Source organism: Lepus europaeus, chromosome 5 (genome assembly GCF_033115175.1).
Source record: "Lepus europaeus isolate LE1 chromosome 5, mLepTim1.pri, whole genome shotgun sequence".
NCBI lineage: Eukaryota > Metazoa > Chordata > Mammalia > Lagomorpha > Leporidae > Lepus > Lepus europaeus.
The window spans coordinates 141,047,132-141,060,814 of record NC_084831.1 but is presented as its reverse complement, the minus strand read 5'-3'; the positions used below and the strand labels follow the sequence as shown (position 1 = coordinate 141,060,814).

Below are 13,683 nucleotides of genomic sequence, written 5' to 3'. Positions count from 1 at the left end.
AGAGCGCAGTAAGGCGCCAGTAACCAGCAGGGGCGCTATGGGCATTAAGACAGATGAGGCTGATCCCAGGCCCCTGGGCTCTCCTCTACCTTGAATATTCTTGAGTGAGTCATTTAACCTCCTTCAGCCCCGATTTTATTTTCTATAAAATAGAAAAGTTCCCTGCAAAGCTCCTGCAGGAACCCAGCAGATACCTAATAGCAGGCAGTAGCATCAGTGCTAGAATAGTATTCTCAGTAAATGTCTTCTTTCCCCTCTGTGTGCAAAGTCTCTCCAAGCACTGTCCTAGTGCTGAATCAGAAAAGACTCTGGAAATTGCTGGTCTCCATCATTCTGCAGGCCACCTTTCTCAGAGACAGCTTGGGGGGCTGGGGGAGGGCTTGGGCCATGCAAATCGTGCAGACTCCCAGCCACCTTGAGAGCAGGGTTGCTCTGAGATGTTGATAATAATTTGGCAGTCCCTTTACCAAATGAAGGAGGAAAAACAATGCTAACTGGGGGTGCCACTCTCTCTGCCCAAACATGCATGTCCTACTCAGCAAGCCAGGGGAGGCGGGGGCTTGCTGGGGGCTCTGTCCCCACAATGCACCCGTGCACCTGCTGGGACAGCAGTGTGAGAGGTCCTAGCAGCTTTCTCCAGCCCAGGAGACACAAAGCCTGAAAATACCTCCTCTCCCACTTCTTTGGAAAAGTTAGTTTCCTTACTGCTTTTTGAGGTCCCCCCTTCCCCGCACCCCGTGGGACCTCCTGCAGTAGTTGACAGCATTCTGTCTGCTGGGCTTGAAATAGGAGGGCGCTGGCAGCGGCCCCTCCGCCTCCTCTCCCCACCCTCTCTTACGCTTTGTCTTTGCCGTGGGCAGCTCTGCTATGACTATAAGTTTGACTTTGAAGACGACCAGCACAAGATTCCGTGTCACTGCGGAGCGGTGAACTGCCGGAAGTGGATGAACTGAACGCATTCCTTGCCATCTCAGCAGGTGGCTTGTCCCTGGGAAGAGGCGATTCTACACACCATTGGGATTTGCAGACAGGAAGATATTTTTGTTCTGTTTTGTGACTTTTTGAAGAATAGCTTCTGGGAGTTCTGGTTGCCTCAGGCCTTCAGGTAAAGGAGCACCTGGAGATGCTGAGGGTAAACAGAATTACAGAATGGTCCAGCACTTTTGCTTTTTTTCTATTTCTTTTTTCTTTTCTTTTGTTGTTGTTGTTGTTTTTTTTTTTTTTTTTTTTCCTTGTGGGTGGGTTTGGTTTTGTTTCGTTAATCTCACTGAGGAGAATTTTACTGGGGCACAGAGCCGATGGCTGCCCCGCCCCAGGGCAGGGCCTTCCTATGAATGTAAGACTGAAATCACCAGCGAAAGGGGATGTCCAGAGTGCTGGCCACGGCCTATGGAAAAGGGGCAGGCCCTCTGACTTAAAAATGTTTTTAAATAAAGTAGACACCACTGAACAAGGAATGTACTGAAATGACTTCCTTAGGGATAGAGCTAAGGGATAATAACTTGCACTAAAATACACTTAAATACTTGATTCCATGAGTCAGTTTATTGTAGTTTTTGATTTCTGTAAAATAAGAGAAACTTTTTGTATTTATTATTGAATAAGTGAATGAAGCTATTTTTAAATAAAAGTTAGAAGAAAGCCAAGCTGCTGCTGTTACCTGCAGAACTAACAAACCCTGTTACTTTGTACAAATATGTAAATATTTTGAGAAAAAAAATACAGTATAAAAATAGTTATTGACCAAATGCTACCAGGCTCTGCAGCAGCTCGGGTGCTTATAAAATGTTCTTAGGGATGTCACAATATAATTTTTTGTTATTAAATATGCCATTATCATTATGTAATAACCAAAATTTCAACCTAGAGTGTTTGGGGTTTTTTGGAAACTAGAGTCTATTGGGACTTAATTGTTTTATACACCTCACTTCTGACAAAGCAGAGTGTATGCTATGATTACAATTTTTATAGCTGTTTTGGTAATTTAAACTAATTTTTTCATATTATATTGTTGCATCCCTACTTCCTCAGTCAGGTTTTTTGTGCTTACAATTTGTGATAACTGTGAATAACTGCTTACAGACACACCCAATGGAGGCTGAATTTTTCCTTCAGCAGACGTAGTTTTGATTAGAACTTTGTTTCAGACCACAAAGAATCATGTAAACATACTAGAATCATGTAGCAGGAACTTAAACCTAACTCTTTAGCCTTCTATTTAACACAAAAATTTGAAAAAAGGAAAAAAAAAAAACACAAACCGAGAGAGCGAGCGGGCGAGCGATGTGATTGTGCCGGCCCCGGCAGTAGGGTTTCGGAAGATGTAATTTTACAATGTGTTTGTATGAACTGTTTGTTTACATTTCTTTAATAAAAAAGACACACTGTTTTGTGTTTGCTTGTAGAAACTTAATCAGCATTTTGAACCAGGTTAGGTTTTTATTTTGTACTTAAAATTCTGGTACTGACCCTTCACAGGCCGAGTGTGAGATGAAGTTTCTGTGTGCACAGTGCACGCGGACCGTGAGCTGTGGCTGTGCTCAGTGATGCAGTTCTGAACTCGTAATGTATATGGCATGATGTATTTTTATCTTACAGAATAAATCAATTGTATATATTTTTCTCTTGATAAATAGCTGTATGAAATTTGTTTCTTGAATATTTTTCTTCTCTTGTACAATACTCTGACATCCTACCAGTATTTGTCCTACCGGGTTTTTGTTGTTTTCTGTTCTGTATAATAGTATCTAATGTTGGCAAAAATTGAATTTTTTGAAGTATACAGAGTGTTATGGGTTTTGGAATTTGTGGACACAGATTTAGAAGATCACCATTTACAAATAAAATATTTTACATCTATAAAAGCCGCCTTGAGTGTCTCTCGTTAGCCCCTCTCCCTGCTGGGTCCGGAGTTCTTCCAGAACCTCCCAGCGAACCGCCAAGCGGCTCTGCCTCACGGGCGCCCCCTCTTGAGCTGGGTCGGGGGAAGCTGTTTCTTTATAGGGTGTTTGCCAGGACCAGATGGAGTCCTCCTCGGCTCCTGGCTTCTTTGTTCAGAACCCGTCTGTGTTCACTTGCTGAATCTAGTCTCCTCTTTTTGAGGCTGTTTTCCAGACTTAACTCTGTGTGAGGAAGGTTTGACTTTCATTATATTGAATATATCAAACATACTCAATTTAAGTGGTTGCTAAGAACTGAAACCACCCAGAATCCCCCTGCAGTTCCTCACTCAGATTAACCCGGGCTTCATGAACGCCCTATAGCAAACAGCTTTTATATTGCATTGAGCACTTCCCAGAGTACCTGTCCGCTGGTGAGAATGCGGCCTAGCACGGCTGGCTGGCTGGCGCCGGGGGGAGATCAGACCCAGAAGAGAGACCCCCGAGCCAAGGCAGAGCCACGCGTGTGCTGGGGCGCAGCGGATGCCAGGCGCTCACTGCCCTGTTGAGGCCGGGAAGCTCGTTCTAGCCCTGGTCGTCCTCATCCACACCTGCTGTGGGTCTCGGAAGTGGGTAGTGTAGGAGGAGACACTGGGGCCAAGTACCTGTCACTCCAGAAGTGGGGGGCGGACATTGAGGCTCTTGTGGTGAATCCTAGTGGTGAAGACAGGGCGCAGTGGCGAGCGCTGGGTGCACCCCCCGGCCCCCGGCCCGACGTTCCCAGTTGGTCAGGGGTACTGGCTGCCTGGAACTTGGCCACACGGTCAGCACATTTATTGCCCACCTGAAAGGCCGTTCCACAGAGGGCCATGATCCCTGGCATCGCAGCGCTTGCAGGGGAGAAATGTGCAAACACGGGAGACTACAGACGGAAACCAATGAGATGTCGAGAGGCGTGCCAGAGCAGGTGGCGCTCAAGGTCAGATGCGGAGGCCGAACGCAGCTGGAGGCTTGCTCGGCAGAGGAGCAGTGGTCTGAAAGTCGGCCAAGGCTGCAGGACGCCGAGGGAGCCCGTGCACCTGAGGGACTTGCCCAGAGCAACTCGGCGCACCCCATCGCCGGGGGAGGGAGTGCCGAGACGGCCAGGGTGTGAGCGGGGAGGCTGGGCGGGCTCTGGAGGTGCCTGAACCAGTTGGTGGCCGTGCAGATGGAGAATTGGAAGCACACGAGAGGTTTTGCAGGTTGACCTCTCATTTTCGTTTCAAAACGAAATTTCCTTGTGACGGATCCTGCCCTCTTCCTAGTGGTCAAGCAGAAATGCCTTCACAGGCTAGCCGTGGTATCCATTGCAATAGATGGCTGTTGTGGCTGTTGTAACATTTCTGTGACAGGGGACAGGGCTGTCTCCTTTAAAAAAAATCCTAACCTGTGTTTTGAGTACTACCGTTATTGCCTGTCCCTCTGATTTAATCCTTTGCCTCGAAGGGCTCTACCTCATTTTTTAAAAATTAAAAAAGGCATGTATTGGGGTGGACCTGTGGCACAGCGGCAGAGTCCCAGCCCCGTCTGATTCCAGCTTCCTGCTTACGCGCACCCTGGGAGACAGCCATTAGGTCCTTGCAACCCATGTGGGGGACCTGGACGGAGTGGCCCGGGCCTTAGCTGTTCTGGTCGCTTGGAGAGTGACAGGAGATTCTCATTCTCGCTCGTTCACGCGCTCTGCCTTTCAAATGGCCAATGCCGTCATTTAGAAGCATCTTCTGCAAAAGCAGCTAGTAAGAGAGGACTTCCAGGAGAGCAGCGCTGTGCGTTCCCAGCTCGGGTGATGGCGGAGCGCCGTAGGCTCAGACACGGACCGTGTGCAGAGCACTTGGGAGGAATGTGCTGTTCAGTTCAGGCACCAGGAAAAGGGCGCAGCTGTGAGACTGAAGGGGTCGCCTGCCGCTGAACATAGGGTCCTCTTGCCCTGTCGTCTTACGGTAAAAGGACAGTACCACGGGTACAAATCCTCAGCTTTCTAGCATGCCTTGTTACCTTGGCAATGACTTCCAAGTGACAAGGCCGACAGGTTTCTTTATGTAGAAAAACACCTAAACATCATTGTGTTGATGACTGACAATTTTTAAAATACACTATTATGAGAGACTTAAATGTTTTAAGCCACTATTTAGAAGCTGCTTGTTTTAACCTGGAAAGCCAGAGCGACCTGGGGTGGGGGGTTGGCAGGGGGAGGATGAGAGAAGACAAGACGGAGATCCTTCCCCAAATGGCCACCACAGCCAGGCTGGACAAGGCAGAAGCCAGGGGCCTGGAACTGCCTCCAGGTCTCCCACGTGGGTGCAGGAGCCGCCATCTGCTGCCTTCCTAGGCCAACTAGCAGGAAGCTGGATTGCAGGCACAGCAGCGGGGACTCGAGCCAGGGCTCTGCTGGGGGATGCGGGCATCCCGTGTTGGCGGCTTAGTTTCTTTTAAAATCGGAGCCTAACCGTGCTTGTGAGCGCTTTCGTCCAGGTTGCTAACTCCGTGGGAGGAGCCAGCCCAGCATCTGGCAGAGTGGAAGAATTCTTTGCCAGGTGTCTGAGGAGATGAGGTTAACAGGCAGAGGTGAGTGGACTGGCGTGGCTCCGTGGGGTCTGACTCGGCTGGGTGCCGCCAGCACCTGGAGCAGCGTGCTGGTCCTGCCGCAGCCCTGACAGCACTCTGAGCTGCGCGGGTCTGCGTGTGCCTTCAAATGGTGACCCGCTAGAACGGAAGCCGCGTGCGTGGATGCTGCTTTTCTGCACGCAGACAGCTGTTCTCGCAGCCCCTGCCACCTGTAGCTCTGACCCTGTCTGTTTCTCTGACTTCGGCCCCCGTGGCTGGTGCCCACGAGCCCTCCAGAGCCAGCTGAGCTCTCGCTGGGCTGCCCCTCTCCACACCGCAGAGGGCTCCGTAACCCTTCTTCTAAGGGGGGGGGGGGTGTTCAGCGTTTGCCCACCACGGGCCAGACCCTTGGCCCGGCTCCACTCGCACATGTTCCTCCCTTTCTCAGCACCAGCCCGTGCTCGGACCCCGCCTGGCCCCGCTCCAGCTGCACCTGCTCTCTCCTCTCTCCCAGCATGCTGACCGTCTGCCTAGACCCCAGGCCAGCCCGCAGCCCAGAGGATTCAGTCCTTTCCTTGTCCAAAGCTAAGCACTGCTAAGCTCCCACTCCCGGATGTGTGCCCAAGCCAGAGCAGACGCCTCTCCTAACGGTGCTGCCCGCCCCGGACTGCACCGCTGCCTTGGCCTCCCCGTGCCGTCCTGGTCTACGCATGCCTGCCACCCGCTGTCCCCTGTTCACGCCTTGGTGCTTCTCCGGAGGTCGCGTGTTCTGCCTAGGCGTCTTCCACCCTGGGGCCGCCTCTGCCCGCCGTGGGAAGTCCTCCCGGGAGCCCTCGGGCCCCGTGGTGGGAGGCAGAGTGGGCAGCGTGCCGGTTTGTCCCCACCCCTCCCTGCGGCCCCTCCACTGCCTTGCCGAGCCGAAGGCTGACCCTCTTGGGCTCCAGTTTCTGTTTTTTGGGTTCAGTGAGGCGCTGGCGGGAGGCAGAGAGCAGTGAGGGTAGTTCTGGTAGTTAAAGTGATGCCTCCTGCTTGTAACCAGTTTTTAGAAGACAGAGCGCCCCTGTGCTGGCCAGGGCTGGGCCAGGCTGCAGCCAGAAGCCTGGTCTGCCAGGCTCCAGGTCTCCCAGGGGGTGGCAGGGACCCAGGTACTGGAGCATCGCCTGCTGCCTCCCCAGCGTGCATGGGCAGGAAGCTGGAATCGGGCAGAGCCAGGGGCTCTGATGGGGCGTGAGCGTCCTGACTGCCCCCCACTCGCTCCTGCAGCGCCAATCCGGGCCCTCGCAGCCGCCTCCGCCGCTCTCTCCAGGTTCAGCCAAAGCTGCTTCTCGCCCTTTGAGCTCCGCGGTGGCCGCTGGCCCCGCTCTGGCTAACCCTAGACAGCGTCTGCCTTGGCAGCCTTCAGAATCCCAGGTGGGTGTATGTTCCATCTCCTGACGAGACCCTAGCTGATACAGCAAAGAAAAAGATTTTGTGAAACACTCTGGGCTCTGTAAATTAATACAACGTGTCTGTGTGTTGTTACGTTCTTACCACCGACAGGGAGAGTGCTAGAAACCAACATGTTCAGGCATGAAGCTGCTCATGAATGCCTGACGACCATGTGCAGCTGCCGTAACTGCTTTATAATAACCGCAGAGACAGGATGCGGGGTGCCCACACGCCCTCCTCCAGTCCCCCCTAGCGGGACGGCTGGGCTAACTGTGCTATATTTGCCAAAAGGAAGAAACTAATGTAGGTACCCACCGGCTCTTGCAAAGTTTGTCCCTCCCAGGACCCAGTCCAGGACACCGCAAGATGCTTGCTCATCAGGGCTCCTTGGTTTCCCCCGGTGTAGCACAGCTTCTCGGATACGCCTTGGAAGGCGTATTGTGGAAGGATTAGAATAGAGGGGCCGGCGCTGTGGTGCAGCGGGTTAAGCCACTGTGGCACCGGCATCCCATAAGGGCGCTGGTTCGTGTCCCAACTGCTCCACTAGCTGCTTCCTGCTAACGTGCCTGGGAAAGCAGCAGCAGATGGCCCGAGTCCCTGGGCCCCTGCACGGGAGACCTAGAAGACGCTCCTGGCTTCAGCCCGGCCCAGCCCTGGCTGCTGCAGCCATCTAGGGAGTAGATCAGCAGATGGAAGATCTCTATGTATCTCTACCTCTCTGCAACTCTTTCAAGTACATAAATCTTAAGAGATTAGACACTCATTATATTCCAGTTTTCCTTAAAAATTTTTAGTACAGTTGGGCATATTTGTAAAGGCTATTTTTTTAAAAAGCTGTATTTATTTTGAAAGAGTTAAGGAGAGACAGAAACCCCCCCTCTGTCCACTGGTTCAGTCCCCAAATTGCTGCAGCCAGCTGCGAGCACCGGCCTTCTCCCTGTGCCTTTCCAGGCCCTCAGTAGTGGGCCGGTCAGGACGTGAGCCGGCGCCATACGCGGACGGCGGCTCAACCCGCTGTTGCGCAGCGCTGGCCCCATATAAAGGCCACTTTATACACCGCTGTCCGCTACTTCTGCCTCCTTTTCTGTTTACCCCGATAAAGCTTACACTTTGCTGCTTTCTGCTTGTCTGCTAACTTGTACTGGGTTGCAGAACACGTCACCTGCACCTTGCTGAAGGCTGGATTGTGCTGGAAGCCCTCAGGGGTGTTAAAGACTTTAAGCAGCCAAACAGCTAAGGCAGGGGAGTCCACTGCGCGCCTTGAGACAGGTCTAACAAAGCGTCTGCTCTTGGGCTGTGCAGCCCACTGCGGACCTGGCCCTTCGGGAACACACTGGGTGCCCGGGGTCGTGAGTGAGGTCTGTTCTCCGGGCTGGCGGCAGCTCAGTTTATGGCCTCCGGGGAGGGTTCTCTGTCTGGAAGCGATTCTCTGCGCAGCCCCACTTGGCACATGCGCTGACTGTCCCACAGCCAGGCGCCAGCGCCCCCCACGTCCAAGCCCCTTTCTACTGAGCCTCCCCGCAGCTGTCTGGGGCTCCTCTGCCTGTAGTACTGCAGCAGGGAGCGGTCTGGGAGGAGCTGAGGGCTCCCCTTGTTTCACAATCCCTGCAGTGCCGTGTGAGAAGAGCCATGCATTTTTGTAGACATTTCCCCCGATCCTGTTACTCCCTCTTGGCCAGAAGCAAAATGTGTTTTTTTTCCCCCAATTTAGAAATCCTCCCTCCCTCGCATCAAATTCCACTTCCTTAAAGGCACTATTATTTATTTGTGTTCCTTATATATTCTTTGGGAGATTTCAGAGTTCTTGTTTCTTGAGTTCTGTCGCATTTCTGAGTTTTCAGGTTTGTCTTCCCTGTCGCTTTCCCGAGCCCCCTCCCCCCTCCGGTGTCGGTCGGCCTGGAGCGCTTTCGTCGTTAATGGTGCCATGGTGCTCTTTATTTTTTTCTTACAGTGACTTTGTATGGGATACGACCTCGGGCCTCATGTGCTGTTCATCTGATGGGAACGTTGGCTGATCACTATCTAGACTACCGTGACCAGTGCTGCAGTAGGTATCTCTTTGATACAAGTTCGTGTCTTTTGGGCACATACCGTAGTGCGGGGGACAGCTGGGTCACATGGCAGTTCTGTTTCTAGTTTAAGAAATCTGCAGGGGCTGGCACTGCGGCACTGGCATCCCACATGGATGCTGGTTCAAGTCCTGGCTGCTCTACTTCCAATCCAGCTCCCTGTTAATGCACTTAGGAAAGCACCAAAGGATGGCCCTAGTGTGTGGGCCTCTGCACCCACATGGCAGACCCAGAAGCAGCTCTGGGCTCCTGGTTTCAGACTGGCCCAGCTGCAGCTGTTGTGGCCATTTGGGGAGTGAACCAGTAGATGGAAGCGCTTTCTCTCTTACCTCTCTGATACATACATAAATCTTGGAAGGGAAGGAAGGGAGGGAAGGAAGGGAAGGAAGGGAGGGAAGGAAGGGAAGGAAGAAAGAAAGAAAGAAAAGGAAGAGGGGAGGGGAGGGGAGGGGAGGGGAGGGGAGAGGAGCCTCCATACTGGTTTCCGCGGTCTGTGCTGATTCACGTTTGCACTAACGGGGTCCAGAGTTCCCCTCTCCCCACGTTCTCGCCAGCGTCTGCTGCGTTTGTGATGGCAGCCACTCTGACAGGGTGAGGTGCTCTCAGTGTGGTTTCGATGTGCGTTGCCCTGATGATTAGTGAAACTGCACATTTCCACGTGGCTCTTGGCCATCTATTTCTTCTCTGGAAGATTTGTCTATTCAGGTCCTTTGCCCATTTCTTGATTAGATTGGTTCTTTTTTGGTTGACTTTGGAGTTTCTGATGTATACTGGGTATGAATCCTTTGTCATGTACGTAGCCTGCAAATATTTCCTTCCAGTCTGTCCCTTTGTCTCCTTTGCTGTACAGAAGCCTCTGAGCTTGTGCTAAGTCTAGTTTTGCTTTTGTTGCCTATGCTGTGGGCGGGTTTTATCCCAAAAACCTTCGCCTACACCAATGAAGTGTAGTTTTGCCTGTGTTTTCTTCTAGAAATTTCACAGCTGAGGTCTTGCAGTTAAGTCTTTGGTCCACCTTGAGTTGACTTTCGTATATGGAGAGAAGTAGTGATCTGATTTCGTTCTTCTACGTACCTCTGCTACCTCCATTTACTGGAAAGAATATCCTTTCTCCAGTGTGTGTTTCTGCCATCTTTGTCAGAAATCAGTTGGCTGGGGCCTGCACTGTGGCACAGAGGGTAAAGCTGCCACCTATGATGCTGGCAGCCCATATGGGACCGGTTTGAGTCTGGGCTGCACCACTTCTCATCCAGCTCCCTGCTAATGGCCTGAGAAAAGCAGTGGGACATGGCTCAAGTGTTTGGGTTCCTGCACACCCACGTGGGAGACCCAGAAAAAGCCCCAGGCTCCTGAACATCTGGAGAGAGAACCAGCGGATGGAAGATTTCTGTCTCTCCCTCCCTCTCTGTATCTCTTTCAAATAAACCAATCTTTAAAAAAAAAATCAGTTGGGGCCAGCACAGTGGCATAATGGGTAAAGCCACTGGCTGCAGCACCAGCATCCCATATGGGCGCTGGTTCAAGTCCAACTGCTACACTTCTGATCCAGCTCTCTGCTATGGTCTGGGGAAGCAACAGAGGATGGCCCAAGTGCTTGGGCCCCTGTACCTATGTGGGAGACCTGGAAGAAGCTCCTGGCTTCAAATCAGCCCAGCTCCACCCGTTGCGGCCAATAGGGGAGTGAGCCAGTGGATGGCAGACTTCTCTCTCTCTCTCTGCCTCTCCAGCTCTCCTCTTTCAAGTGAATAAATAAAACGTTAAAAAAAAAAAAAAAATTCACCACGGGACCCGGGTGAGCCCGGATTGAGCCACTGCCTGCAGCGCTGTCATCCCGTATGAGCTCCATTTCAAGTCCTGGCTGCTCCACTTTTTAAGATTTATTTATTTATTTGAAAGAATTACACACACACACACACACACACAGGTCTTCCATCCGCTGGTTCACTCCCCAGATGGCCGTAACGGCCGGAGCCGCACCGATCCAAAGCCAGGAGCCAGGAGCTCCCTCCAGGTCTCCCACATGGGTGCAGGGGCCCAAGCACTTGGACCATCTTCTACTGCTTTCCCAGGCCACAGCAGAGAGCTGGAGCGGAAGTGGAGCAGCCGGGTCTCGATCCGGCACCCATATGGGATGCCAGTGCTTCAGCCTAGGGTGTTAACCCGCTGCACCGGCCCCAGGGATGCTGAATCTTATAAAATGCTTTCTCTTGCCTGTTTCTTAGGGAATTCCTGTTTATGTTCTGTTCTCTATTAGTTTTTATGCATTTATTTTCATTTTATTTGGAAGAGATCTTCAATCTGCTGGTCACTCCCCAAATGCTGTAATAGCCAGGAACCCAAAACTCAATTCAGGTCTCCCCACGGGAGGCAGGGGCCCCAAGTACCGGACCCATTTCCTGCTGCCTCCAGGGGGAGCACTGGCAGGAAGCCGGATTGGACCTGGAGGAGCAGCGTTTCAGACCAGGCACTCTGGTATGGACACAGGCATCCCAAGTGGCCACTTACTACGTAGGCCAGACACACGCATCTTGAAGTTCTGTTGTTTTCTGATTATTTCTTCTTGATGAACTGAACCTTTTGTCATCAGGAAATGTCCCATTTCATCATCCCTAGTACTCTTCTTTGTTCAGAAATCTAATATAGCAGGGCCAGCGCTGTGGCAGAGAGGGTAAAGCCACCACTTGCAGTGCTGGCATCCCACATGGGCACCGGTTTGTGTCCCGGCTGCTCCACTTCTGATCCAGCTCTCTGCTATGGCCTGGAAAAGCAGCAGAAGATGGCCCAAGGGCTTGGGCCCCTGCACTCATGTGGGAGAGCCGGAAGCAGTCCCTGCCGCGGCGCCGGCCTCCCGGTCCACGTTAGGCACGCTTGGCCCTTCCCGTCCTTTTCCGCTGTATTTGTGTGGGCAAGGAGGAGGCTGAGTCTGGGGTTTTTATCCAGTCTAACAGCGTCTGCCTTTTAGCTGGAACAGTTGATGTGATGACTGATATTCCTGGGTTTAAAGCTATCTTCTGTTATCTATGTGTATTATATGACAGATAAAATATTTGGGATAGAGATCATTGGTCTAATATGTAACTGTTCTGTGGTTCAAGATCGGGTAACCCAGCCAGTAGCCTGCGTCTCTTCTGAGATGGGAGAGAGAATTCACCTATGTGCTGGCGTTTACAGCTGAACCCTGGCGCCAGCGCCCTGCCAGTGTCGCTGATGTGAAGTGGCCAGATTCTCATCCCTTCCCCAGCCGGGGGCTGCTCGTTAGCTGAATCCAAGAGTATCCATACAGAAGGCAGCTCCGCAGAGCCCCGGTCTAAGACAGAAGAGCACGCACCCAAAATCGCGTTTAAATAATCAAAAGGATCCTTTATTTTAGGTGTAGATAGTACCATGATTCATCAAAATGACTGATAAGTTAACCGCGTCTTAAATATGTCTCATAAATGATGCCTCCTGACAGGTAACATGGATTCAATCAGCCTTTAAATTATCTACTCAGGACATATTAAGAATATTCTAAATTAACTACGACCTATAAAGGGTTCTAAGAAAGGAAATCATGACAAGTTCCTACTCAGATAAACTCATTCCACTGTTACAGGTATTCAAATGAGCAGACAGACTTCAGCAAGAACGTCCACTCCTGGGTTTGTCCTGTGTGAACTCGGCTCTACAGAGCTTCAGCTGTGTTCTGGGTTACTGCATAATCGAGCAATTTCTAAAAGCAGCTCAGGAATGACCTGAACGTCCGGGGGTGGCGTCCTCTTCCCCGGCCTCCCGCCGCCTCCAACAAGAGGACACGTCGCCCCCTGCAGGTGGCGCCACGCGGCTTCCTCCACGGCCCACGAATCACCTTTCCAGCCCTGGCGTGGGCCTTAACCTTCCAAATGCCACTGCTGCGAGGGGGAGCCGTCACAGATGGCCATGGCCACGGAGCCCCTCCCCGCCAGGGGCTCCGTCACTCTCAGGCACTGGCCGACCGACACCTGGTACAGCCGGTTATTTTTCTGGCAGGGAGAAAAGAGGTAGCAAGGAAGAAACATCACCCCCATGTCTTGGCTTTTACTGAAAACCCACACCGGCCCATCATGGGAAGGGACGCCAGGAGAGGGGAGCCGCCTTACCCCGAATGCCCACTGCTGGGAGCCGCCCGAGCCGTGGCACTTCATGAGGCGTGGCGGGTCCGACGAGCGGGTCTCTGACACGTCTAGACACAGCAGGTTATGGAGAACCAACTCATGCTCTTCGTTGTAAAACCAGACCTAGGAAAAATGCAACCAAGGGCCACTTAGGGACTGAAACCATTTCGCAGAGTTGTGCAGAAAAAGGGATGTGTTCTGTTTGGTCTTTTTTTTTTTTTTTTTTTTTTTTTTTTGGACAGGCAGAGTGGACAGTGAGAGAGAGAGGGAGAGAGAAGGGTCTTCCTTTTTTCTGTTGGTTCACCCCCCAAATGGCTGCTGTGGCCGGCGCACCGCGCTGATCCGAAGCCAGGAGCCAGGTGCTTCTCCTGGTCTCCCATGTAGGTGCAGGGCCCAAGCACTTGGGCCATCCTCCTCTGCACTCCCGGGCCACAGCAGAAAGCTGGCCTGGAAGAGGGGCAACCGGGACAGAATCCGGCACCCTGACTGGGACTAGAACCCGGTGTGCCGGCGCCGCAAGGCGGAGGATTAGCCTAGTGAGCCGCGGCGCCGGCCTCTGTTTGGTCTGAAAGCAGGAAGGACCGATCGATGTCC

General features: G+C 52.2%; 2 protein-coding genes across 3 annotated transcripts in view; one reads left to right on the top strand and one right to left on the bottom strand.

The window, feature by feature from the left end:
• KMT2C (lysine methyltransferase 2C) overlaps positions 1-2,861 on the top strand; it is a 288,648-nt gene extending 285,787 nt beyond the window's left edge. Inside the window, 1 exon segment of the mRNA XM_062192886.1 lies at positions 861-2,861. Coding sequence (XP_062048870.1) covers positions 861-953 — 93 coding nt within the window. The 3' untranslated portion in view covers positions 954-2,861.
• Positions 2,862-12,295: 9,434 nt separating this feature from the next.
• Positions 12,296-13,683, bottom strand: part of GALNT11 (polypeptide N-acetylgalactosaminyltransferase 11) — a 53,881-nt gene continuing 52,493 nt past the window's right edge. For both annotated transcript variants that reach the window (XM_062192884.1, XM_062192885.1), the window contains 2 exons: positions 13,075-13,212; positions 12,296-12,957 (listed from right to left, as the gene is read on the bottom strand). In XM_062192884.1, the coding sequence (XP_062048868.1) occupies positions 12,826-12,957; positions 13,075-13,212 (270 nt within the window). In that variant the 3' untranslated portion in view covers positions 12,296-12,825. The remainder of the gene's footprint in view (positions 12,958-13,074; positions 13,213-13,683) is intronic.